Raw genomic sequence first — 27,680 nt, forward strand, 5'->3', positions numbered from 1 at the left:
GATGAAGACGGGGGAGAGACAGGCATATGAAGTTATGAACTTCAATGACTTAACCAAAGCCTTCTACCTGGCCCGCTGTGCTTTCCTTCCGCCTAACAACAAACTATGCAGAGCTTAGGCGCCTGGAGACAATTACAAACACGTACTCGAACCCGGTGCAGTATAACAGGATCTACTCCGAAATATATAACATCAACACGTTCAAGGTCTGCAAGACAGATACTCTGGGAGTGTAAGGCAAAACTAATCGGTGTTAACTCCGAAACCCTCTCGTCGAGGTGGTCCGCCACTCTGCGCAGCTCCAGCCTCAACGACCAACTCTGGGCCGTCCAGCAGGCCATCGAGGTGGCGACGAGACAAGATCTCGACGTCCCCACGTGGGAGACTATATATATATATATATATATATATATATATATATATGAGAGAAGCCAACAGCCACAGAAACCAAGGGGCACAGGGGATTTTTAATTAATTCATTTTTGCGGTGTTGATTAGTTTAGAATATTACTGAATATGTCATCGCTTTAAGCTAATTGATTATATATATATATATATATATATATATATATATATATACTGTAAGAGGGGGTCAGCAGCATCGGTCGGAGTAAAGAGAACAGTCGAATTGGGATCGCAGAAGCAAGAGAGGGGAACCCGGGCTGCAGAGGAGGCAGGGGTGCCAGTATCTTCAGCGACCAGGTGTCGCACGGCTGGGTGGCACAGAGCGGAGACAGTTCAATGCTGGCATGGGCACAGTCGATGATCGCATGATGAAGGGTTAGAAAGTCACAGCCCAGAATGACATCGTGAGAACAGCAAGACAGCACGAAAAACTCGGCGATGTACACAACATTCTCACGTCGGTGCAGAGACGCGCTAACGCACTAGGCGGTTGGGAAGGCTTCCGAGAACGTCCGCGGCCGACACCGACGGAAGAGAATTCGTTGTCCTCTCTTCCAGTCCTCACGTCGTCGTCTTCTGTAGCGCTAGCGTCACACTATAACAAGGCGAGCTGTGCATGACGCTAGAGGTTGAATGCGGTGCGAGCTTGCAGTGTCGAGGCAAAAGTTCGAAACAGGCGTCGTCACTTTATGGAGGATTCGGCAAAGGGCTGCGCTAATAACGGATACAGCAGCGCCCCTGTCTACAAGGGCGAGAACGGCGACGCCATCAACAAACACTTCGACAACATTGGCGGGTGAAGACGGAGGACTTGGACATTTCGATATAATCGCAGTTCCTGCCTCCGGAACTGCGGCTGTTAGTTTTCCTCTGGACGGGAAGGTGAGAGTCGGCGCATGGGAGAGATAGATCGGCGACGCGGCGAGGGCGACCGGCGTGAAGAGTATGAAGAGCGGTCATGAGGGAAGGAGTCCGCAGGGGTGCCGGAGGAAACGGGTAGCGAAGGAGGCGCAGGGTCGTAGCGGAATGGGCCTGCCCCGTCCCGGTAACTCGGCGCGTGTTGGCGACAAAGCCGTGCGACGTAGCCCGGCAAGCCACAGGCATAACATATGGGGCGGTTGTCGTCGGTGCGCCATGGATTCATGATGGCGCGTTGAGGTGGCAGACGACGACGAATGTGTGCCGGCGGAGGTGGCAGCGGCGCGACAGATGGATGGCAAACATAGGCGTCGTGGTGTGGCGACAACCTCAGCGTATGTTAGAGGGGCAGTCACACGTGGAAGCCGAGGGCTGGAGGGCAAAACGTCGGCGATCTGCTCTTGGATGGTGTGTCGAAGTGTGGGATCAAGGGATGGCGCAGGGTCGCCAGACACAGGCAGGAGGGACAATTGGCGGGCCACCTCTTCCCGTATAAAGGCCTTGATCTCGGGAAGCAGCGAGGCCGGGTCAGACACCAGACTGCAGATAGCCGGTGCAGGAAGTGACTCGTCGAGCACGCCGGAAAGACGAGTAGAAGTCCCCTGCTTCCTGAGGACGTCATAGCTTTGGCAAAGCTGTATAACATCCACCACTGTTTGTGGATTCCTTGCTAGCAACATCTGGAACGCGTCGTCGGAGATACCCTTCAAGATGTGATTAATTTTATCGGGTTCCGGCATGGATGGGTTATGCGCTTGCACAGGTCGAGGACATATCTATATAACTTGTGAAGGTTTCGGTGGTGTGCTGAGCGCGAGAGCGGAGGCGTTGTTCGGCGTGCAGATTGCGCACAGCCGGACGGTCGCATACCTCCGAGAAACTGGTCTTGAAGGACGACAAGGTCGGCAAGTCGGCCTCATGATTTCTGAACCACAAGTTGGCTACGTCGGTAAGATAGAAAATGACGTTACCAAGCTTGGTGGCATCGTCCCACTTGTTGTGGACGCTGACGCGCTCGTAAGACGACAACCAGTCGTCGACGTCGTGGTCGTCGGCGCCGCTGAAGACGCTGGGATCGCGCTGCCGGAGCCCGCCAGAACAGAGGATGGTAGGCGAAGGGATGGGGGTTGTCTGGCTGGTGACTGACTTTGGGCATAACGGACGGCGAAGGTAAGGTCCGGCTACGGAGCTCCAGGATGTCAGGGGGAACGTACAGCAGCCTCCACCAAATGTAAGAGGGAGTTGTGGCTGAGCAGAGCCTATGTCGACTACCAACGTCCAGCAAAGGTTCAGGCCAAACGTTCGGGCTACGAGCGAGCTTCGCGCCTCTGAATCGTCTTCTTTCACCCACAGAGTTACCCACAGTGAGCGAGCGCGGCTGCTACACTACAACACACACCACACACACACACACACACACACACACACACACACACACACACACACACACACACACACACACACACACACACACACACACACACACACACACACACACACACACACACACACACACACACACACACACACACACACACACACACACACACACACCCCTGTGTGTGTGTGTGTAGAGGCCCGTGTAAATTTCCGGAGCCCTTCACTACGGCGTCTCTCCCCAATGGGCATTGAACGCCCCCTGGACGTCCTGGGGACGTTCAGGATCTCTTCAGTACGTCCAAGGGACGTTCAGTGCTCATTGGGTCATAGCCTGAGTCGCTTTGGGACGTTAAACCCCGTAAAACCAAACCAAACCACACACACACACACACACACACACACACACACACACACACACACACACACACACACACACACACACACACACACACACACACACACACACACACACACACACACACACACCTGTGTGTGTGTGTAGAGGCCCGTGTAAATTTCCGGAGCCCTTCACTACGGCGTCTCTCATAGCCTGAGTCGCTTTGGGACGTTAAACCCCATAAAACCAAACCAACACACACACACACACACACACACACACACACACACACACACACACACACACACACACACACACACACACACACACACACACACACACACACACACACACACACACACACACACACACACACGCGCACGCACGCAGCACGCACGCACGCACGCTAGTGTATTTCCGAAGTCAAGTAGCACCACAGACCGACCAAGCACACTTGAACGATTGCATGTGAAACATGAGCTTACGATTCCTGCGAAAATCCTTCATCGCACGACTTGCCCAAATCCCGCAATCATCGGCCGCTGCGTTTGCATTTTTCTGAAAATTTTCCTTTTGCAGATGTGAAGGTGTGCCATCCTCTCCTGACGACTGACTGAAAGAAGCGCAGGAACTGAATGGGTCAAGGAAAGTGTTGCAGGGATCGTTTGGTTGAAATGAAGCCACATATCAAATTTCGCGCGTAATAAGTCGCTCTGTGGGCGTGCACCTGCAGCGCTTGACGTTTAAAAAAAATCTAAGCATGTTTCCATTTCAGAAAAATGTCGATCAGACGGAGCCAATGCACCGCTGCGCACTCCAGCCAAGATATTTTTACACGCCACTTGAATGCGTTTTTCCGACTTTTTCGCTGTCGGCAACGTTTGCTGTCAGTACGAGCGTCCACCGGCAGGAGCGCTTGTAGTCATCTATGCAGCGTTTGGATAGCAATGAATGAACTTCCAGTGGCTGCATTCAGAGACCATGGAGCTGGCGCACGCGCAGTGCATTCGCGCGCTTCTTTGAGGAAGAGTCTGGAAGGGGCTTTGCCCAAGCTCGCACCGGCCAGCCGGTCGCGGCTCGGACGACGCGGCGTTACGGGCGTGTGCGTCGGCCACCACTGGCGAGAAGCAGCGGTGACCAGTGCTTCGCGAAGACGCCCCAGCACCACCAGTCGTGCGTTTTGTCGACACTGCAGCCATGCGGGACGGCCACGGGGAACCGCAACATTGACACAGTGAGTACACTTGCATGCTGACTGTTTGAGGTGCGTTTGTTTGGAGCGATGACATCTTGGGCATATCGTTGCCAGTCTATTGAAACGTGTGCGTTTCAGTCCCACAGTTCGCTCTTCTGTATGATCTAGTGTGTTTCCGATTATTGCTGGGAGCTTACCCGGCATGTCGCCAGTGTGCAATTGTTTTATCTTCCTCACTCGGTTGATTCCAGCCACGCTTGGTAGCGCTACGTCCTTTATATTAGGATGGCTCTATTGCATAAGATGTTCACTCTGACTTTCGGCGCTTGACTGAATCTGTCACATTATCCTCTAGCTTCAGTGACGACTGTCTGTTTTGAAACTGCGTAAAACGTAGCAGGCATGGCGAGTGGTGTTTTACGCGCCAACTGCCATTTTTGCTGATTGATTGCACGCAGATACCGAGCGCCTTACGGTCTGTTTTGTGCCTCCTTTACCTGTAAAGCGCCAAGCAGAGTGTCTCGTGACAATGTCGCTTCGATGTGGCCAGCATTGATGTGGTGCACCGGCGGTTGGCGAGCGCAGTGCAATCCCGGCGCGCACCGCGAGAAACCCGGATGAAGTGGCGTTGAGCAGACGACGTCCGAGGCTGGGTCCACACAGCGGCGTCGTCACGTCAGGCGCTTCCTTTGAAAGTACGCCTGTGGTCGGGTTAACACAGTCCTTAGGAAACGGGTTGTGGCGTGGCGCAGCTTTAGTTACCCGTAATAAGCTTTCAACGGAAACGTGCTGCTCGACAGCTCCGTCGCTTTACACTTCTAATACATGCGCCATTCTTAGCCTGCCACTGCTTTTCTAGTGTCTTTGTGACGCAAATGCCGGTCGTATCCTTAATTTGAAGGGCTACTGTTGACCGCTGCGCATATGGGAAGTCCACTTGTAGTCGAACTCTCGTCTGTTTGCGTGAAAAAAAAAAAATCCGTAAAAACAAGATAAGGAAGAGGCGACATCGTTGTTCTCTTTCTGCGCGCCCTTTTTCATCATGTTCTCGTGTCACCAACTATAGATAACTGCAGACATTTATAGAGTTCATGTTTTAAGAACACCCAAATTGTTAAGTAGAAAATCTTGACATTTGGTTGCTCGTAACCTTCACATTTTTCAAGATTTGATTATTATCGGAAAGATTTGCAACCTGGTTTTTGAGAGTCTGCACATGTCAGTGGATAGTAATAATTGGTTATCAGAGCAGGGAAGGCCCAGTGACTTTCATGTGAGGTAAGACAGTAATCGTCTAATTTATAGTAGACTCTTGAACTGTGTTGTGAGGGAAGGGATAAAGGAGGACGTGAAAGGAGGGAGATAGAGAAAGAGGTGTCGTAGTGGAAGGCTCCAGATTTTGGTGCGCTGACAATGAACGTCACACAGGCGGCCTTTGTATTTCGCCTCAATCAAAATGGGGCTGCTGCGGCCAGGATCCAATCTCACAATGGCAGGTCTGTGCGTTTGATGATTTACCTGTTGGTGGCAAAACGTTCTGCATGAGAATGGGGCACTCAAGACCAGCCACGTAACAGTGTCCCAGCATGAGCATTTATGGGTAGCTGAGCACTTTCAAGGAGTGTGTAAACATGTGCTTAATACAAATAACATTGCATATTCAGGAAGAAGTAATGTCAGCTTCAGTGACTTCTAGAAATGCCCAGACGGTACAGTTGCAGTAGAGCCCCAGTGTGCTTTGTGTGACCCATCCTTTCGGACAGTGGACCACGGGCTGGTTTATGGCCTGCGGAGCATGTCATGTCACATTCTACTTTTGGTATGTTAGGTCCGTGCCTGGTCCCGGCTAGAGTGTATTATGGTAGCCATGTTGGTGAGCGTAGCACAACGAAAAGCCGCGTGCATGCCTAATCCGCTTATCGCCACCTGCTCAGACCTTCACCTTTGCAGGGGGCAATAAGCCTATTATAACCGTGCTACACTGGCAGATTTAATGCCATTAAGCGCTTACTGCCGTAAGTTTTAGTGGCATTCGTGCGGTGCCACATGAGTAAATTTAATGGCATTAGCCTTGCTGCCATTCGTGACCTACTGAGTTTGCCACAACTCATTCGCCCACGCAGTGCATACTCTTGTCCCCATTCCACATGCAGAAAAGCATGCAACTTTGTTACTAACAACTTCCTAACCAGTAGTAAATGGTTAATTCGTAACTTTCTGTCAGGTGAGGTATCCATACTACATTTTCAAAGTGAAGGAGGCTATTTTTACCAGAATTCCTGGCAGGTACTTTCAACTTGTGTGCCAATGTGCGAGTTTATGGCTACTTTTTCGGCTTTATAAGCAAGAGCAGCCGTATTTTCTGGACAGTAATTTTTAAATTACATTTGAACAACATTTACCGAGATATTTTGCTCTATAGCACTGTTTATATTCAGGTGAAACTTTGCAAGCATTATCATCGTCACTTTCGATAATGGCATTAAACGTGGACATGTAGCACCAACTCCGAAAATGATGGCATTAACAAACTTAAGGACCTTAAGCATTTACTACCATTTTTATGTTCATGTGGCTCGGGTATTAGACATGCGCATGGTCTTTGGATGTGCAGTACGATGGCCAGAGATCCAAGGCAGTGCTGGTCGCTGCCAGACATACTATGCAAAGTCGCGTGCACATACTCCAGGACTATGCAAAATTTATCGCCGAACTCTGGCGTGAAATATAGACGGTCGACACTACATACGTCGTTTCCAAATATCTTATCCAACACTGTGCGGCTGATCGTGGTTGGTTTTGTGTACATGTGTGCACTCCAAGCTCGCTGCCGCATCTTCTAAGCACTCAGCTGCTGAGGATGTGGGATGAAATTGGGCCTTTTGTCTTACTTACTATAAAGGCACCGCGGCCATGCTTTGATTAACGCAAACTGCAAAAGACGCGATGATTAGCAGTCGTCCTCTATGGCGCATCGTTCTACCCTTTTTTTCGCTTCTTTCCGCAGCTGCTAAATCAGAAGACACAGGATACAATACTGGCCATGAGCGAGACATCCCTGATTGGTCGGCTGGCATGGCACCAACTGATTGGTGTAGGGACTTTGGCGAAGCACTGCTGCGCCAAGAGATGGTGCATGAGATGAAAAGCGATTGGAAGATTGGTGGCTCAAAAGCAGAGTAGTGACATAAGGATAGAAGTGTAGGATTAAAAATCTATTTAAAGCAGATGTCGAATTTGTAGACTGGTTGTTATGGTTTATGGGGTTTAACGTCCCAAAGCGACTAAGGCTATGAGAGACGCCGTAGTGGAGGGCTCTGGAAATTTCGACCACCTGGGGTTCTTTAACGTGCACTGACATCGCACAGAACATGGCCCTCTAGAATTTCTCCTCCAAAGAAATTCAACCGCCGCGGCTGGGATCGAACCCGCGTCTTTCGGGTCAGCAGCCGAGCACCATAACCATTGAGCCACCGCGGCGGCTGTAGACTGGTTTTTAACACCATTAAAGAAATAATAACGAAAAAAGGCCGAGCATGGTGGCAACTGCCGCCACCCCATTTCAAAAAGAATGCTCCTTTCTTCCATCCCATCCCATCCCCATTAGGGGTAGTATGTGTTCAGGGGGCTATCTATCCTTTCCACCGATTCTGCAGGTGTTCCTATGGAAGTGGCACATGCAGTGAACATCTGCTACCTCAGTCAGCTTTCAAAGACCCGAAACAGTGTATATGCCTGTTTTATTTAACCGCCCAATTCTGAGCAGGTCGAAGCTTTCGTACTGCTTACTGTCCACGTACTTAGATTTCCTACCAGAGAGACGTGTCGTCTGCTCGAGCAGATGACGCGTGACACCTTGTAGTGTATAGAACCGGAGACACATACAGTGATTTGTTGCTTTGTCTCACCAATTAAACAGCAGTCTCATGACACTGTGGCATCGATAGCAGTCCCTGATTGGGTGACTGGCAGCTCACCTTACAGGAGTACGGCAATGTGCGGCACTGTGTGATGCGTTCTCTTCGAGTTGCTTTGATCCGCTGTCTTGAATTTTTGGTGGGAAAGCACTACTCCAGACGTATCAACCCCGAGCAAGAATCTTATCGTCTTGTGTTGTGCTCTGAACTAACCCAAGCTTACCCGTGTTACTCAGGTAAGCTTGCAGCCAGTGGGAGGAAGCTTGAGTAAGTTCGGAGGAGCGTCGCGCCCGCTGTAGTCACTGTTAGGAGGGCATCTCGCCACTAGGTCATGTAACCTTGTGGCGTCATCATAGCCTGCCCTGGCAGGTGGGAGTTAAATTAATGATTGGTCGTGAGAGGTTGCTCGGGAAGAGCAGCATGGGTTGCACAAAGCCTACGGGTGGCCGTGATAGAAACAGACACCTGCCAGTGCAGTGGCGCATCACTTCACCACTGCGCTGGTAGTGGCTTAAAGGACTCTCCACTGTCTATGAATGTTAAGTAGAGAATGACCAACTTTGCTTATATGGGCATTAACCCACTAAAGCTGTCACGTCGTACCCTTTATACAGAGCTTAAGTGTCCTCTCCAATCGAAGAATGAACACCTGCTTTCGCACGTCTATGTGGTTTAACTGCGTTAAACTCCTACCACTTTTTTGTGCATTTTGCTAATGCAAGAAATGCATAGTTATGTCCTAAAACTGGCAATAAGTTCTTTGTGCCTGACTGCAACAGCGGCTACGCGCCTGCTAGAAGCAGGTATCACTTTTCAGCTCTCCCAAAGACAGAACTCGCCTGGAAGCATCGTGAAAGGCCATTCTTTGTACCAGTCGTGTTTTCGTGAAAATCAGTGTAAAAAGCATGTTAACAGTGGTTGTGCAGTCAAAGCAGTTTTTTGGAAACATACTGCAAAGCCTGACGTGTGCAACCTCGCCATCAATGAAATGCTTTCATCACATTCCATGCATTGAGAACGAAGTGGATCTAACAGCACATCTTCTAACTAAATTACTCAATTACAATGAGGATGCGACAATTCGGCTAACAAAAACGATCTGTCAGCAGCAAGTTGTGCAACTTGAAAAAGCTCGCTGAGCTGGAAGCTGAGGCACCAAATGTGAAAGACGGATCTCGGTTCAAGCAGCCGACTTTTGACTGATGGAATCCTTGAGGGCCTATCGCCTGTGGTTTCTACAAGGCTTCATACTTCCAGTAGCATATGGTAACGCAAAACTGAACCTTGGAAAACCGAGGGCACCAAGGGCATGTGCTTGCTACATGGTAGTTGATACGGCCCAAGCTTGCCACAGTGTACTATACGTGTGTCAGCCAAAGAGATCAAACATATGTGATGTTAGTTGTGTTTCTGTGTTTTGCTTCTAGTTTTTCTCTTTTTGAAGTTCTGCTTTAAGCATTCAAGTAGACTGACACCGGTTCCCTTGAACGGGATCAGTGACCTGTTTATATGTTTAACATTGTTTTTCTTCAGATAAAAATCAGCAATAGCTACTACAAAGTTTCCTTTGGTTATAGCGTTACGTGTTCAGAAAATGATTAATACACCCTCAGTTTGTGCCGTAACACGAGACACATACGTGAGAGCTGGAGCAAAGCACAGCATGTCTGCAGCTATGTAGGCTTTTATCTGGTGCTCTCGCATCCCTCTGAGTGCATGTTACACCATGCTCTCTTGAGTGCTGTCAGTAGCTGGTAACTGTCATTATATTAAGAGTTTCTCCTAAACTTGAAAGCTACAGTCGAATGCAACTGTGCGCTGAGAAGGCAGCTGCTAGCATCACCAATTAAGCAGTCACTCATGTGACCACGAGTCAAACCACAGTCCGGAATGTGGGCGGAGATATAAAGGGGCGTCTCTCCGATGGCAGATGTCATATATGCATCGAAATCAAGCGCATTCCAGGCACGCTCATAGAACCGGCAGCAAAACAAGTTCCAGAAAAGACCCCCAGTACTGCCCCTTGCGGCCGCGCAGTGCATTAAAAGTTGCATAAACTGGCTGCTGCTCGTGCTGCTGTCAGATCACCTCTCTTCAACCGTGGGCATGAGCCACCTCTCGATTTAAAGGGTTCAGCCTCCATCTGTCCGTTCGCCCGCCCATTCATCCATCCGTCAGTCTGTCCGTGCCTGCACCACTAACATGGGAGAAAACCTGGAGGGAGTGACTAGTGATAAAAAATGGAGGGGACACTTAAACTCTGCCTTAAAGGGAAACTGAAGTACTTTTCGTGAAAATCGGGCTGGCAACGGTGTCCTACAGTTTTTCATGCTGCATACTCGAATATTGAACACAAATTAGGCAAAAACAAATGGAATTGTCTTTTTTAGCAGAAATGTGTGGCCGATGCTGCCACAGTGTGCCACCACCTGTGCTTTGTCAAGACGTCATAACGACAGATTGAGGATCGGAGAAGCTGTCGATATGTATCCGGCGATGTGTTAATTGGAGATTGCAGCTTTCCGTAGTGTTGTAAAAGCAATTATGGAGCCTGTATTTTCGCTGACCTCCAAAGAAAAGGATACCACAGTTAGTTCATTCCAAGTATCACCTGAAACCAAAAAAGGCGCAACCAAAACAATATACAGCTAGCCCAAGCCTACGCCAGCGTGAAAGACTCATATACTTTCCATGCGTAAAAGGAGCCAGCACAACCTTGGCTCGTATTCTCTGAAAGGAAGGGGTGCGAACAATACTCAAGCTGATTACCACCACTGAACACCTCTTGCTTCGCCCAAAACACCGTCATCGTAAAGAAAAGGCCCTAGGCATTGTGTGAAGAGTAGCCTCCTCTGAGTGCCCCTGTTGTAAGTTAGGGCAACAGTGTCTTTCACGGAAAGGATGAATCACCACAAAGCTAATGTCAAAGTGAGCAAATCGCAGTGGCCAAGCACAGCAAGGCATGTGACCACAGGACTGCACGAACACCGACGACGCTATGCATTCTGAGTAGTCTGCCATTTTGCTGTCCTAGGCAGCAGTCGACGTCGCGCATCCAGGCTTCAGTGGGCTGACCAAGTGCCGTGTCGTCTTCGACACTCAGCTAAGCAAGCACGAGGTTGCGCATGCGCCACCCCTATGTGTATGGAAGATGTCAGCATTTTCTTCCGGAACGTATGTGCCAATGCTGTGCTTGAAAGGTCGGGCGCGCTGTGAGCAAAAGGCAAAGTAGTGCGGCGTAGATCCATTCACTCTATGTGCGGATGACTGTACTATGGATTTGGACATGTGGCCGCCCGTCGACGTCGTTGGCATTCATGAATTTCTAGTTTGGTGAACTAGTTTTGTCACCCGGCAGCAAGTTAAGGAGCCAGGAAAGCTTTGGAAGGCTGTAGCATTCTCACAAGTGGATGCATATGCAAGCCATGCGTGAACACGGTCATAGCTGACACCATGATCCTCAAAACACAGGCAAGGATGCTAATACAGATACAATTTCCTTTTGTTGCCGTTATGATTATGTGGGTTTGGGATGTGTACTGTTGTTATAGTAATTAAAAAAGTATATAAATATGCTAATTAGGCATCGGGAATTGCACAGAATTAAAAGGGAGTGTTATGGTGCTTCATTGTATTCAAACAAATGGTGCGTAGTATGTCATGCAGTGTAACCTAGATAATGATTTTAAATTGGTAATTGATAATTGTGATTGGTGATTGGTAATGTGATCAGTAATTGTGATTGTAATTGATTACTGGGATCAGTTTTGTGATTGTGGATTGGTAATCAGTGAGAAATGGGAAAGAAAAGGAATAAAAAGAGAAAAAAAAGGAGGAGAGGGCCATATTGCGTCTACTCTTAAGGCAAAGCTTAAGGGTCTTTACTGCATTGTGTCTGTGTTGCCAATGGCAAGATGATGTGGGTCAATTTGTGGGGCTTATTCAGACGTTAAAGGGCTTTTGTGCTGGGCTCAGTGATTTCAGTTTGCTTATGAAGCCACGGGCCTTTCAGTACTTCTTCCATATCTTCCATTTCTGAGGTATTGCGGAATTCAGTAGTATTGGTAATCCGTGTGCCCTCGACTGTGTTGGATACGTTTCAGGCGTCCTCGAGCACGTATACATTATACAGTCATTATACAATGGTTCCATCCTTGGATTTCTCCTGTGTTGTGCCAGGAGCACTTTAGAGGACCCTTGTACCAACTTATATCTGTATTGGTGTGAAGTTCAGAACTGTTTCCTACCCTTGTTGATTATCTGATATTGTTATGGAGAGTATAGTGTTGCAGTGCAGTGTTCGAGTTTGCGACTTGTTTCGGTGGAGGTTTGGTGACCCCAGGTGGTGCTGTGTGTGTTGAAATCGCCAGCTATGAGAATGCTGGTCAGTGTGTTCAGTTGGTCTTTGTGAATCCAATTGAGTATGGGTGTCTGGCTGCAAGGTGTCCAGTCAGCATCAGTAACGGCAAAGGCATTTTCTTCTGCACTTGTACTGTCACGTGTTCTGCAGTATGGGTGTTAATGTGAGTTGCAGCTTGGGTTGCTGCCCTGTTTATGTGCACATATGTGGTGACTTAGGGAGAGAGAAGTTCTGTAGTCATGTGTCTGCCTCTGCATTGCGGTGCTGGTTTAGGTGAAACTGTCGAAACCTGCTAAGCGATAAGCTCCGTTTATTTCTTAGAAGTAGGATGTTGGGAAGGTTGTTTGGCAAAGAGCGCTTGCAGAAGGCTCTTTTTGCCTCTGAATCCCCAGCAGTTTCATGTCCATATGATGAGGGCATTGTTACAATAATGTTCTGGTGCGGCCACCATAGTGAACCTTGCCCTAGAAAATGGCTCGGAGCGAGCGGTTCTGGAGGTGTTTCAGCCTGGCCATGATGGCCGCTACTTGTTGTTCAAGTTAGGTTTTTTGGGAGAGAGAAGTTCTGTTGTCATGTGACTGCCTCTGCTTTGCGATGCTGGTTTAGGTGAAACTGTCGAAACCTGCTAAGCGATAAGCTCCGTTTATTTCTTAGAAGTAGGATGTTGGGAAGGTTGTTTGGCAAAGAGCACTTGCAGAAGGCTCTTTTTGCCTCTGAATCCCCAGCAGTTTCATGTCCATATGATGAGGGCATTGTTACAATAATGTTCTGGTGCGGCCACCATAGTGAACCTTATCCTAGAAAATGGCTCGGAGCGAGCGGTTCTGGAGGTGTTTCAGCCTGGCCATGATGGCCGCTACTTGTTGTTCAAGTTAGGTTTTTTGGGAGAGAGAAGTTCTGTTGTCATGTGACTGCCTCTGCTTTGCGATGCTGGTTTAGGTGAAACTGTCGAAACCTGCTAAGCGATAAGCTCCGTTTATTTCTTAGAAGTAGGATGTTGGGAAGGTTGTTTGGCAAAGAGCGCTTGCAGAAGGCTCTTTTTGCCTCTGAATCCCCAGCAATTTCATGTCCTTATGATGAGGGCATTGTTACAATAATGTTCTGGTGCGGCCACCATAGTGACCTTATCCTAGAAAATGGCTCGGAGCGAGCGGTTCTGGAGGTGTTTCAGCCTGGCCATGATGGCCGCTACTTGTTGTTCAAGTTAGGTTGTTTGGGAGAGAGAAGTTCTGTTGTCATGTGACTGCCTCTGTTTTGCGGTGCTGGTTTAGGTGAAACTGTCGAAACCTGCTAAGCGATAAGCTCCGTTTATTTCTTAGAAGTAGGATGTTGGGAAGGTTGTTTGGCAAAGAGCGCTTGCAGAAGGCTCTTTTTGCCTCTGAATCCCCAGCAATTTCATGTCCTTATGATGAGGGCATTGTTACAATAATGTTCTGGTGCGGCCACCATAGTGACCTTATCCTAGAAAATGGCTCGGAGCGAGCGGTTCTGGAGGTGTTTCAGCCTGGCCATGATGGCCGCTACTTGTTGTTCAAGTTAGGTTGTTTGGGAGAGAGAAGTTCTGTAGTCATGTGTCTGCCTCTGCTTTGCGATGCTGGTTTAGGTGAAACTGTCGAAACCTGCTGAGCGATAAGCTCCGTTTATTTCTTAGAAGTAGGATGTTGGGAAGGTTGTTTGGCAAAGAGCGCTTGCAGAAGGCTCTTTTTGCCTCTGAATCCCCAGCAGTTTCATGTCCATATGATGAGGTCGTTGTTACAATAATGTTCTGGTGCGGCCACCATAGTGCCCTTATCCTAGATAATGGTTCGGAGCGGGCGGTTCTGGAGGTGTTTCAGCGTGGCCAAGATGGCCGCTACTTGTTGTTCAAGTTAGGTTTGTTGGATAGATATGGTTTTCATTGTGGTTGCTAGGCTTTGTATGAGGTGTTGTGTTTTGCCAAGATCATCAGCAATTTGCTTGACTGTGGTGGTTTTGCGTATAGCAGTTTCGGAAAGTTGTGTGATGATTTCAGCATTTAGGTGTACTGCGCAAGAGTTTTAGTGATGCTTGCATAGTGATGGAAGAAAGTTCAATAAAATGGAGAGTTGAGCTAGTTGGTACATACTGCTGGGAAAAAAACAGCACTGAGACGAGGGACGAAGAAAAAAGAAGACAGCAGGACCGGTGCTGACTATCAACTGAAAGTTGATTAGAAACAACACGCAATATATACTCCTTCGACAACCAAGAGCACATGGCAACACCAAAGCCATAGTGATACATCAATCACCTGAACCAAGATACTTTAGTTCACAGTCATGAACTGTTACAGAGGGGTGCTCACACACGAGTCAATGTTATTGTGGATATGAAATGCTTCACTGATTTCCCTTGTTAGTTTATCTTTGTGTTTGTGCAGGATCCTAGTTTAATTAAAAATGGGGGTACATGAGAAAAATCTGGTTGGTTATTCCGGGGACAGTTTCTGTAATGCAAGGCTAAATTCTTTGAAAGGGGCTGCGTTGTCAAATTTACGTTTCGCATCGGAACCGGCGCCAGGTGCCGCTTCTATCTCCGGCTAGCGTCTGCCCCAGCCGCTGGGATAGCTGAGAAGAGCGAAACAGATTGTTGCCACCTTCCGCGAAGCAGCGGCTTTGCGTAAAGGGGAGGGGGCCCGCAGTGACGTGTTCCTTGTTTTCCTGCGTTGCCACTATGAGAGACATTTCACCAAAACGGCGACTCCTGAAGCTTCCGTCCCCTCAACTACAACCAGCAAGCACCGTCGGCGCCCATTTCACGGGGCATTAGCTTCGCAGAGCGCTGGACACGCGTAGCACACCTGCCGAGCATTGTTATACTTTTTCTCTTTCCCGCCGCGGTGGCTCAGTGGTTACGGCGCTCGGCTTCTGACCCGAAAGAAGCGGGTTCGATCCCGGCCGCGGCGGCTGAATTTCGATGGAGGCGAAATTCCAGAGGCCCGTGTGCTGTGCGATGTCAGTGCACGTTAAAGAACCCCAGGTGGTCGAAATTTCTGGAGCCCTTCACTACGGCGTCCCTCATAGCCTAAGCTGCTTCGGGACGTTAAACCCCAATAAACCAATAAACTTTTCCTCTTTCGCGTAACCACATTTTTCCCTGAGGGTTTGGTGTACTAACGCTCTTCGCGACCATAAGCAGTTGGTCATCCCGGCATTTGGAGCCTTGTGGCCCGTTCGTTCAGCGCTTGCGCATTGAAAATTGATGGTCACGCCTGCGAGGAGCTCCAAAATAAATAGAAAACGCAATTACACGCTCCCTCTCCTTTACCAAGAGTCGCTGCGGCGCGAAAGGCGACACGCCATCTGCTTCACCCATCAGCGGCTTAGGAGATGCTTGCCAGATATCGAAGCGGCACCGGTACAGAGATGCCTGCAAGGGGCGAAAGATCGAGGGTGTGCCGCTGGGGGGGCGCAGAACGCAGTTCTGCCACGCTTTCCCACGTCCTGTAATATTCTGATCGCGACAATACATTGACAGTTGGAACGCGTGCAATGGACTCAGCAATCATTTTAAAATTGGAATTGTTACATCGTATGCATAGCAACGGTCGCCTTTTCAAGCCTTTCTTCGCGTGCTACACAAGGCACTATAGCCATCAATATTTTGTCTAGTCGGCTGTTGCTAACGTCGCTATGAGCTGTGCATCCATTTTCAAGTTTGCAACAGGTTGAGTGTGCGGATATCAGCAATGAAACATCGGTACTGGTGGCAAGCGAACCTCGTACGATGTGAGCGTTAGCGCTAAGCGTAGCAATAGTTATACGCATTTCCTGTACTTTTATTTAAGAACTGCCCATTCTGGTTGCCACGTGGGCAGAGCAAACAAATGCATGTCCACGGCCTGGTTTCTATATATAGTGCCGTATTTACTCGCATAATCAAGCCTTTGGCAGTCAGGATACAACTATCCAATGTGGCCACCTGTAGTGTCAGTACAGCCAGTAGGAATGTTCCGCGAGGGATCCAAGAACGATAAACCACGCCTGGTCCCAATGGGTTTCTCAGAAGATGTTTTTCGCACACCGGAGACGTATTTCCTGGTCACGCGCATTGGTCCCGCCTGGCCCCACCCATGCCAGTGTGCAAAGCACAGTTGGCGTTGTGCTTTCTTTGGACAATATTTCGGGCCGCCGTGCGTGTCGTACGTACCGGTTGTAAAAGTTGTTTCTCTAGCACGGAACCGTGCTTCGTGAAGAGTGCAATTTGTTCGATTTAAAAGTCTCACCAGGCCAACCCTTCATTCCACCGGCCCACTTTTTTTACCGCTTCATATTTTCCTGAATGCCCCCCCCCCCCCCCCCCAAAAAAAAAAAAAAAATAATTGGTCATAATTGTTTTCTTAAGCTGATAACATAGAGCAAGATCCGCAGCGAATCGTGGTGGGCTGCACAGTTGAGGTTGCGGTCCTGTTGTGGATATGGCGACCGATAAAGACGGGGAGGGGTGACACAGTCTCTGAAAAACCGCCCAGCCTAAGCCAGCTCTCTCCCTTTGCAGGAACCCAGAATGTGATTCACTCCTTGATACACACGGCAAAATTTCATGCCATTCCTATCGTATGACATTCGTTCAAAATGACATTTGTTTGCTGTCACGCGAAAAAAAAAAGTGACATTCGATGAAACCGACTCTAGGGATCGAATGAGTTTGTGGGACCCTGCGCTCTCCGAGCTGAGACACCAGAGACTGGGTGAGAATATCTATCCTAAATAAATTACGATGGCGTCAGAAGCATTATATTATTTTTTTTTGTTCGTCTAACTCCGCAGTCAGTCTTAGACATGATGAGCATTGTGAAATAGAAAACTGCCGCTCTGGCTAACAGCTATGGTCGGGCGGCCACGTTCGTTTACATGCTGCAGCAGCAGTGTCGACGATGACGTCCTTCTGTCATTTGCACGACCTAATGTATAATGACCACGACAGTAAGTCGTGGTCATTTGTCGCAGCAGCTGTCCATAAACAGAAGGGCAGCAACAACTTGACGCTTCCGTCGTTGGAAACCAACTTGATGCGATGCGCTGTCGATCACTCGATGGTTTCACTTTGGCTTGGCTCGTGATAGCTAGTCGCGTTCAGTAACTTGGTGCAGATGTGCCTACAAGCTGCTTAGAAGGCGTTCAGAAGTGCTGTAAAGATTTGTTTTCGCTCAACTGCGGTGGAGATTGAAGCGCATACTAAAATATTCTATGTGCGCCTCTTTTTGTCCATCGCAATAGCCATTATTTGCAAACGTCCTTAGTTTGGCCTTGTAGCTGCGCGCAAAAAAAAAAAAAAGAATGGTATTAGATTGAACTGATGTCATTCGATGGAAATGGTATTAAATTTTCCCTTATGCAAAGGTAGAGAGGAAAAAAGTGCAGTACGTCCTTTCCTGCGCTGGCGAAATCTGCGTGGGGCTTCCCCCTCCCCGCTGAGTGCATCCGCCGAGGGAGTTGCAGTGAATAAGGACGCAGCACGTGCAGCCGGTGAACCCATCGAGAAGCAGGAAAAATTTTTGGCTTTATTCTGAAACAAATATTTCACGAAAGGTGTGAAAAACAAAAGCGTGAACAGCTAGCGGTTCTAAGAAAGCATTCCTAGCGCTAGAAATGTCAGACTGCATTACGTCGCTCTTTGCTCTGCCGGTGCGCGAGTAGTCAAGTGACAGCAAAAAGCAGCGCGCATTAAATGCTCTCTTTCATGCGGCGACCGAGGATGCTTGATTGTGTTTCCGCGACGGCTAGGCTTGGCTGATACCAGTGGCCGTCTCGGCTGCGCGCATTCGTCCACTGGTGGTGTTGGCTATCATTGCGTTCTTGATATGTCGGATGAGTAAACGTTACACTCCAAGCCGTGTGGCTCGTTATGCACCGCCAAACTTTTTCAAAAGGCAAGAGGAGCTCCCAAGTTGACAGCCTGCTACGCCCACGCCCTAAAAGCGAATTCTCATAAAGGCTGTACGTCGTAACCGAAGGAATTATTCGCTGCCGGTTTCAAGACGCCACAGTAGAATGAAGGACGCCCCAAAGCTGCCACCGTTCGCTGCTTCGGTTAACGAAGCGCAACTTTGGAAATGCGGAAAAGCCCCGAGGTGGTCGATGATGTAGAAGCGTTCCATATGGATGAATACTCATTGCGAGACGTACAGCTTGGGAACTTTACCCAGACGAGGTGCGAGTGACCTGGCCTGCCCTGTATCACTTCATTCAGATAACGCACATTGCAAGCATGGGCACAATAGAGGCACTTCTGACGCAGGGGTGGGATACGTCCGGATGATTAATCATCATGCCCCAGCCTCCGACGCCACGGATACGATTAGGTACAATGGAGTCCATTGTTGATACGCTATCGTGACCCTTTGAGACAGCTGTAGTAGGTATCTGGGCTGGGGGGCCACAGGCGAGCGGAAGGCTGCCTTGCGCATTACCGATACGTTGGGCACACAGTGTTGGTCACCAGTTGAAGGGCGCGTCAAGTTTTTAGAGTCTGGACCAGCCCTCACTATCCCGGCTAGGAATATTCTGACTGCTGTGCACCCGCTCTCCCAGTGCCACATTACCGCCTTCCAGCAATAAGATACAATATAAAAAAAAGAACTCAGGTTAATAAGGCATATCTGTTTAAATATAGAGTTTGGGATGGCTACTATTCGAACTCATAATTACGGCAGTATAGGTAATATTGTAGGCGTAATGTATGCTGTATCCTTTGTCGCTCGGTACTTGGTTAAAAAAAAAAGTAGCAACTGCACTGAGTGGTTGATTTTCGCCTGAGAGCTGGAAGCAGTCAGTATGGTATGAAATTTCTTCCGATGAACGAAATGTTACGTGGAGATATCAGCGTTTTTCGTGGCGCACTTAGGGAATAACATTGTTCCCGAGTGTGGAAGCAAACTTCAAAAATTTCTCGTCTTGGCGGCTTTTGCATTTCACCCCCGACACCGCCGTATTAAACAAAAAGGGTGACAGAATCGAGGCCCGCGGCACGCCCTGTTCAACTGGACGTGGACGAACACGCATTGTGTGGCCGCTCAGAAAGCCCAGCAAAACAGGCACCCGCTAACCCGTGGCTACGAGCCCAAAATCCTAAGTCAAATCCTGACCGTGGCGACCGCATTTCGACGGAAGCGGAACGCATTCCCGCAGTGTGCAATGCCGGTGCGCATTAAAGAACCTCGGATGATCGAACTTAATTCGGATCCCGCCATCCTTCACAGTGCACGGGCGGTTTCAGCAAGTTACGCCTCGTTTATAATTTGCACCACTCCCCCCTCACTAAACAACATTAAGCACAAGAAATAAACAGAACGAGATCACTATCTTTTGAAAGTACGCGTATTATTAGTCTTATGCGACCTAAACCATGCTAGTAGATAGGCACACTGTGGAGTTTCACGCTTCAGTAAATTTACCCTTCGAGCGGCGGAGCAGCGTCAGGCATCATTATGCGCAGAATCATGCGCCGGCGCCGTAGTGAAGCCGATATTGGTGAACTCGAACTGACATCCGCATGTTGCAAAGATAAGTTTAACAGAGCGCGCTGCAGGAATAAGCCAGAAGCGCAACATGCCACGGACAGTATAGGGTAGAGCTAACAGGCAGCATAAGACGCAGACACCCATAGCAACTAATGAAGCTCGCTGCACCAGTGTACTATACGGTTAGGAATTCTGCACAGTGTTTAACAGCGTAACGGTGTTCATGCGTAAAAGAAAACTGAGGCAGGGATGGCCGCATCCCGAGAACAGCTTCTTTTTTTTTTTCACGATAGTTACCCAGGGGTAGGTTGCAATTCAAGTCGTAAACAAGGCAGTGCGCCTGAATTCCGCAGGAAGGAAAGAATCGCCTCTTAGATTAATAGCTGCCTTGTCTGATTATCACTTAATTCCGAAAGCCTGCTTGTGGCGGCACATGCAATTCTGTAGAGTTTGTGCGGGAGACGCGCCAGCAAAAGGCCAGCGGGAGCAGCCCCGTCGCTGCTTCGAAAAAGCGACGACAGGCGGCGCAGCCGGCGCTGGGCACGAAAGGAATAATGGTGCCGGGACTTACTTTCGGCAATGCGGTTCTGTGCCTAAGGGCAGAAGTTCAGTCGAGATTAGACGTAAATCAGAGAGCTGTTGGAAGATTAGCACTAGGTGCCCACGGCAAAACCACAAACGAGGCAGTACAAGGGGATATGGGCTGGGCATCGTTCGAAGTACGGGAAGCTAAGAGTAAAATACTATATGAAGAACGCCTGAGGAAATTGGACGGTAACAGGTGGGCAGCTAAGGCATTTAAATATTTATACAGAAAGAGCGTTGACTCACAGTGGCGGAAAAGAACTAGAAAACTAACCAGTAAGTATGCCGGTCATGAGGACGGAGAAAGAAAGAGCATTAAACGACAGGGTAAAAACGCGGAAGTTAAAAATTGGATGAATTCAATGGAAAAGAAACATAGTGTAGAACTATATCGATACTGGAAAAGGCAGATCAGGAAAGAATTTTTCTATGATTACTCAAGAGGCAGTGCCCTACTTTTTGAAGCTAGGTCAGGGTGTCTTAGAACGCGCAGCTACAAAAAGAAATTTAACGAAGAAGATGACACATGTGCAGTGTGTGGTAGATCTGTGGAAACAATTGAACACCTCATAATCAAATGTGATGGTATCCATCCGGATGTCGATGCAGCCACAGTCACTCTTCCTGAGGCCCTAGGGTTTAAAGATACCAATGGTCATGTAAATAAATCTGCAGTGGAAGTTAGCAAAAAGCGATTGGAGGATTGGTGGCTGGAAAGCAGAGATGTGGCATAAGGTTAGAATTGTAGGAAACCGTAGGTAAAGATGATGGCGAATCTTAAAGGGCAACTGACCACCCTCAGGTCGAAAACACTATCTGCCTCTCGTGGAGCGAGCCTTCTCTCCTTCCGTTCCGTCCTCGAGATTTTTCTCTCCCGCTCCTCGTCGAGTAGGCTCGGCAAGGGAAAATCACCCCTTCTTTCTCCGATGTTAGCCGGAGGCGTGGTGTCTGGGGAGTGCGTTACATGTCTACGTCATGGCCCCGCCTTCACTAGAATTATCTTGGTTTTTGCTACTGGGTCTATTCGAGAGGAGGGGTGGGGGCGCTGCGGGTTTCCTCTTTGTTTTGCTCTTTGGGTCTCCTCGCGGTGTTTCGCCGCTAGACTTGTTAGCGAGCGCATCCTTTCATACATCTGTTTGTCATTCCCAGTTAGCGAGCCACCTTTTCATTTTTTTTAGGCCTACACACCGTTTCACGAGCGGAAGGGCGGAAGTCGGTTGTGTTCGAAACATACGGCGAAGCGCGGGCCCGGCAACCGCCCGTTTGCTTTTCTCCATGTGTGTTTGTGTTCTGTGTGTGTCTTCTCCGCTCCAAAGCCCATGTCATTCATTGGAGTCAAGGCGTACGCAAGATGCACGAAGGATAAGCGGTGTGTTCGGAGCGGTCAAGTGGGCTAGCGAGGGAAAGGCTCTGCTGCACTAGTAATTAAAACCTTGTTTTTGGGGGCTTGCGTAGAAGAAAAAAAACTGAGAAGGGAGCGCGCACGCAGAGCGTCTCGTGACGTGATCACGGCGGGGGGGGGCGAGCCAACTCACTCAGTTTTACTATTTTTTACTTTTTATGGCTAGGGTTCAAGGCTGTCGCCGTACGCTCCCTCCGCAGTTTTTTTTTGTTGTTGTTCCTTCATGCGGGTTTGTAGCATGTGCCAAAACAGAAGGCGCTGCGGAAAGCGTTGTGCAGACGACGCGACGCCAAGGCTACGCCCAACCTTCTCCCGTCAGTCAGAACGATGCACCAATGGAGTGCCTTTAGCGAAAGTAACCCCCATGACGTAAAGGGGGTTCAGAGTAGTGGGGCGGAGACGTTTTTGTTGAAGGAAAGAACGAGCGGGCTTTGATTTGAATTTTTGCAGCTTTTCGGGGCGCGCATGGCTCTAGTATTTTGTAGAGGTTATCTTCGATGCCTCATCTATGCAGTGGACTTGTTTTTCAAAAATGTCCGGACCCTGGTCAGTGGCCCTTTAGTGAGAATTGCCAACACAGTAAAAAAAATAAAGAAAAGCTGAGCATGGTGGCAATTGCCACCACCCCGTTTCAAAGGGGGCGCTCCTATCCATCCATCCATCCATCCATCCATCCATCCATCCATCCATCCATCCATCCATCCATCCATCCATCCATCCATCCATCCATCCATCCATCCATCCATCCATCCATCCATCCATCCATCCATCCGTCCGTCCGTCCGTCCGTCCGTCCGTCCGTCCGTCCGTCCGTCCGTCCGTCCGTCCGTCCGTCCGTCCGTCCGTCCGTCCGTCCGTCCGTCCGTCCGTCCGTCCGTCCGTCCGTCCGTCCGTCCGTCCGTCGGTCCGTCCGTCGGTCCGTCCGTCGGTCCGTCCGTCGGTCCGTCCGTCGGTCCGTCCGTCGGTCCGTCGGTCCGTCCGTCGGTCCGTCCGTCGGTCCGTCCGTCGGTCCGTCCGTCGATCCGTCGATCCATCCATCCACGACCCCGCCGCGGTGGCTCAGTGGTTACGGCGTTCGACTGCTGGGCCGAAAGACGCGGGTTCGATCCCGGCCGCGGTGGCCGAATTTCGGTGAAGGCGAAATTCTAGAGGCCCGTGTGCTGTGCGATGTCAGTGCACGTTAAAGAACCCCTGGTGGTCGATATTTCCGGAGCCCTTCACTACAACGTCCCTCATAGCCTGAGTTGCTTTGGGGCGTTAAACCCCAATAAACCAAACTTTTGGGCACGAATATCTGCTCTGTATCGGGGCACACAGCAGCAATATTTTTACCACTAGAGGCGGACAGTATACTGGTGGAGTGTGCGACGCTTAAGGAACTTATCTTCATTAGTTCGTTTTTAACTGCCTTTGCAATTTGAATTTTGATCGTCGAACAGTATGGCGGAAATATTGAAATTGTAAAGGCAATTAAAAACGAACGAAACGCGCCAAGTGTTTAAAATATTGCTCCAACCAAATTTTCTGTTGGAGCGTTCTTTGTTTCAAACGGTGCGTGTTGCCCCAGGACGCGTGATATGCACCCTACGCGGTCCACATATGCCCGGTAGGTAATTTATGACTGCATTGTTTATAATGAGCGATTTTGGTTTCGGTTTCTGAGCGCTGGGGTGTGCTATGACGTCACAGCTAGGGAAGAACAGCAGCTCTGGTCACGTGGGCCTTCGAAGTTGTGACGCACGGATGGCGGCGTCGTCTGTGTTACAAAGTGTTACAAAAGGAAGAACAGCGCGGGGATGGGACGTATAGGGACATCAACGAAGCGCTCAAAGTCATTCAAGAAGAGGGGTAGGGGGGGGGGGGGGGTGGAGCGGCAAAGGAAGAACGGCGCGGGGTTGGGACATATAGGGATAGTAACGAAGCGCTCATCGTCATTCTAGAGGCGGGGGGGGGGGGGGAGCGAAGTGCGACAAAGGAAGAACAGCGCGGTGATGGGACGTCAACGAAGCGCTCAACTATAGCAGAGTTGATCCTACCTTACGGAAACTGAAACTGTTTCTCAGAAATTGCCACCCGACGCCGACATTCTTGAACGTTTGACCTCGCTGGAACTTGGCGTCATTAAAAACTGGCTACAAGTGCGCTCTCCGCAACGGCTAGGCAGATGTGCGCCTGTACCCCCATTTGGAGTTTCCATCAGGAGCACCTCATCTTGCTCAGCGGCGCCGCTTGCATGTTTCGTTCGTTGTCTCTGAGTAGTTCGCACCGCGGTGAGCGCTGTTCTTTAATCTGTCGGACAGAGCAGGATTTCCCGGGAGAAAATTTACTCGAGGCCAGGGTCCACGAAAAAAGCGCCCGCTCCTCTATGGCCCGTTGATCATCCGCGAGAGGAGGAGGTAGGGGGAGGGTAAGGGCGCGTAATGGTAGCGTTACATGAATACATAATGTCCCGGGGCTTTTAAGGTAGCGCTGCTGTAACCTCCGGAATGGTCGCTCTAAGTGCGCCTTTTTCAGCGTGGTTTAAGACAACAATGCGACTAGTGGGGCGAGTTGGTATTTCATTTTTGAGCTGTAGTAGAAATGCGCTGAGTATAAAAAGAACAAGACTGGACGAAGCGCAACTATCAACTGAATTTTAATATGCAAAATGGGACATATATGTTTTCCTTTATATGTCCCATTTTGCATATTAAAATTCAGTTGATAATAATTGCGCTTCGTCCAGTCTTGTTCTTTTTATACTCGGCGCGAACCGAGAAGCGTGGCTCAACTGGATTCGGATGCTGAGGTGATCGGGAGCACCTTCCTCCGCGGTCGATCGCCTTGCCCCGTGAACGCATCTTGTGTTAAAATTGTCATTTGGGTTTCCCGACACCGCGACAGATTCTGTGCTCCTCCGCAGATTCAGGGCGGTGCCGCTCAGTCTCACTGTTGCTTGCCGTGCCCAAGGAAAGTGGGCAGTTCTCGGGAACAACTTTGTCGCCTCGAAATGCTTTGTTGAAAATGCACTATTTCCTTTTGCTCCCAGGCCATGATGGGTCCGCGCGGCGCGGGCCGCGAGCGCCTGCTGCTGCTGCTGCTGCTGGCGTTCGTGGCCCTGTGGTCGGTGGCGCGGCGCAGCGGGCTGCCGGAGCAGGAGGATGCACCCAGCAACGTGTCCTCGGACGAGCCTGGCCGCCTGGTGGACCGGCGCGACTTCAGCTTCGTGCTGGACAGCGCGCGCTGCCGGGACCAGCCCGACCTGTTCCTGGCCGTGTTCGTGCACTCTGCGCCGGCGCACTTCGGCCGGCGGCGCGCCATCCGCGAGACGTGGGGCAACGCGAGCGCGCTGGCCGCGGCCACGGCGCACGCCATGGCGCTCGTCTTCCTCGTGGGCCGGGCGGCGGCTGGCCTGGAGGGCGCGCTGCGCGCCGAGAGCGCCGCGCACGGCGACCTGGTGATGGGCAACTTCGTGGACAGCTACCACAACCTGACCTACAAGCACGTCATGGGCCTCAAGTGGGTGGCGAGCCGCTGCGCGCAGGCGCGCTATGTGCTCAAGACGGATGACGACGTTTTCATGGACCTGTTCCAAGTGACGGCGCACTTGCTCGCCGAGACGGGGCCCCGCGCCCCACCGGGCTTGCTCATGTGCGGCCTCATTCGGAGGCCGTACGTCAAACGCAGCCAGCGCAGCAAGTGGCGCGTCAGCTTCCGCGAGTACCGGCCCCACCGCTACCCGCCCTACTGTTCCGGGTGGGCCATCCTCATGTCTCCCGACGTGGTGCGCGACCTGTACCGGGCCTCGGCCGGTGTGCCCTACTTCTGGGTCGACGACGTCCTCGTCACGGGCATCCTCGCCCAGCGGCTGGGCATCGTGCACCGCGACCTGGGCCCGCGGCTGGCGCGCGACGCCGACGACGCCCGTGCCTGGCTGCGCGGCGACGGCCGGCCCCCGCTGCTGGGCCACCCGGACCTGGACACTGAGCTCGTGTACCGCCTTTGGGAGCGTACCAGGGACTATGTGTTCGCCAGGACGCAGTGACCGCAGTCAAGGACTCCACCAATGCGTGCCTCGATCCCGCTGTGTGTGTTGGACATATGAACGAGTGGGTGTCCGTGAGCACCTGGTGAATCCACGCCCAGTGATACTATTTTTCTGCTTTGTAAAACCGCGTTTATCTTTCCCACAGAAACTATACGACTTGCTTAGCAGCGCATGTGTTTTGGTTCCATCTAGTGGTCATGGAGCCTTATGTCATTTGTACCGAGTTATTTTAGATGAAGCAGTCTTTGTAGTGCTATTTATGGCTGGTCGATGTATTACGCTGTGTAAAACTAAACGTGATTTCAAATATTTGCATATGACACGCATTTCTGGCATGTAAAGTGATGCTTTAAATGCGAGCTTTTATTATTGAAATGGTGCAGACTATGAAGCATACGGATTATGCCTTTTGCTAGCCATTGCAGCTCAGTGGGCTTTTAAATTATTGTCACGGAAACTGTTGTTCTCTAAACTTAAAAACACAATTTCTTGATGGTACAGCATCTGTGTCTGTTACGTCCACTCTGTCTCACTTGGCGTGGCTGGCACATTGAAAGCTACAGTTTCAGATAAGGCACGCACAGAGCTGATGGTTCATCCATGTTCTTTTTGTCATTTGAATGTGTACATCTAAATGACCTCTATTTCCGTTGTGGTCACTCATGGAAACACCGATCTTCCTTTTGTGGTGTAACTGAAGCAATTGGCAGGTGGCAGCACAAGTCACGAAAGATGACGGGTGACCATGATGTTTTCAACACTTCTTTTCTCGGACGTGCGTAACCCCTCGCCTTGGACATCGCAGGTCCGGCTGGCCTGGACCTCCTCTGTGCATCAACCATGCCCTGTGCATGCTGCAGTCGTGTCGGGTGCTTGTATTCTCTGTGTACCTGAAGCTACACACCAGCTTCGGAAGGCATGGAATTCCTCTGTTCTTCAAACAAACTTATCCGGAGTGCGAGGACTTCCCCTGTACACATGGACCTTGTCCACCCCACAGGTCCATGCCCTCTACTTACTGTAGGCAACCCACTTCGCGTGCCTCGTCTCTTGCCAACCTAAAGGAGCAAAGGGGCTTTTGGTTACGTTTTAAAACAGGCTGTGTATGGCTCGGATAGACCTGAGCCCTCACCAAGGGTCGTATTCTGTAATGATCCATTCCATTTTCCATTTTATTTAGCCTTGGTGCCAATGCTGCAAAAGCAACAGCAGGTATAGAAAAGCGAACAGCTAATCCGACACAGCCGGCCCGGTTACGGTGCTGCCGCTAGCCAGCCTCCTGCCACCGCAACCAGTCCGGTTGAGCCGCACGAACCACACTACGCCTAGTTTCTCGTCGTGCATGTGTAAACATACCCTCGTGTTCCATCATTCGTGGGCTTCGCGTCGGTCCGCCAGTGCGACATGGGCTCAAGATGTGCTTGTGCGAGCAAGCGGCATTAAGGGCGCATATCTGTGGCGCCCTACGTCAGTGCAAGTAGCGACCAATAGACAGAGGATCAATCAAATGAGTGGAAAGGAAATGCATCATCACAGATTATGGCCCCACAGCTCTGTTTGTTTACAAAATGACGAAAGCTGCTGGCACGTAACTTAACATTTTTCTTTTAGTTTTGGTTTTATGGGGTTTAGCGTCCCAAAGTGTCTCGGGCTATAAAGGACGCCTTAGTGTAG

The 27,680-nt window shown here is 50.0% G+C and overlaps 1 protein-coding gene across 1 annotated transcript; it reads left to right on the plus strand.

Moving 5' to 3' along the window:
* The first annotated feature begins 3,997 nt into the window (after positions 1-3,997).
* LOC149349432 (beta-1,3-galactosyltransferase 5-like) lies at positions 3,998-26,967 on the plus strand. The gene is made up of 2 exons (XM_089578370.1): positions 3,998-4,274; positions 25,008-26,967. The coding sequence occupies exon 2, from the start codon at positions 25,011-25,013 to the stop codon at positions 26,001-26,003; it is 993 nt and encodes a 330-aa protein (XP_089434496.1). The 5' UTR covers positions 3,998-4,274; positions 25,008-25,010; the 3' UTR covers positions 26,004-26,967.
* Positions 26,968-27,680: the final 713 nt, after the last annotated feature.

This window comes from Amblyomma mixtum, chromosome 3 (genome assembly GCF_055824585.1).
Source record: "Amblyomma mixtum isolate Tamu chromosome 3, ASM5582458v1, whole genome shotgun sequence".
In the NCBI taxonomy this organism is placed as follows: domain Eukaryota; kingdom Metazoa; phylum Arthropoda; class Arachnida; order Ixodida; family Ixodidae; genus Amblyomma; species Amblyomma mixtum.

Bases quoted from the DNA above. Each gene is read 5' to 3' on its own strand.
- LOC149349432 (XM_089578370.1), top strand. From the start codon at position 25,011: ATGATGGGTCCGCGCGGCGCGGGCCGCGAGCGCCTGCTGCTGCTGCTG.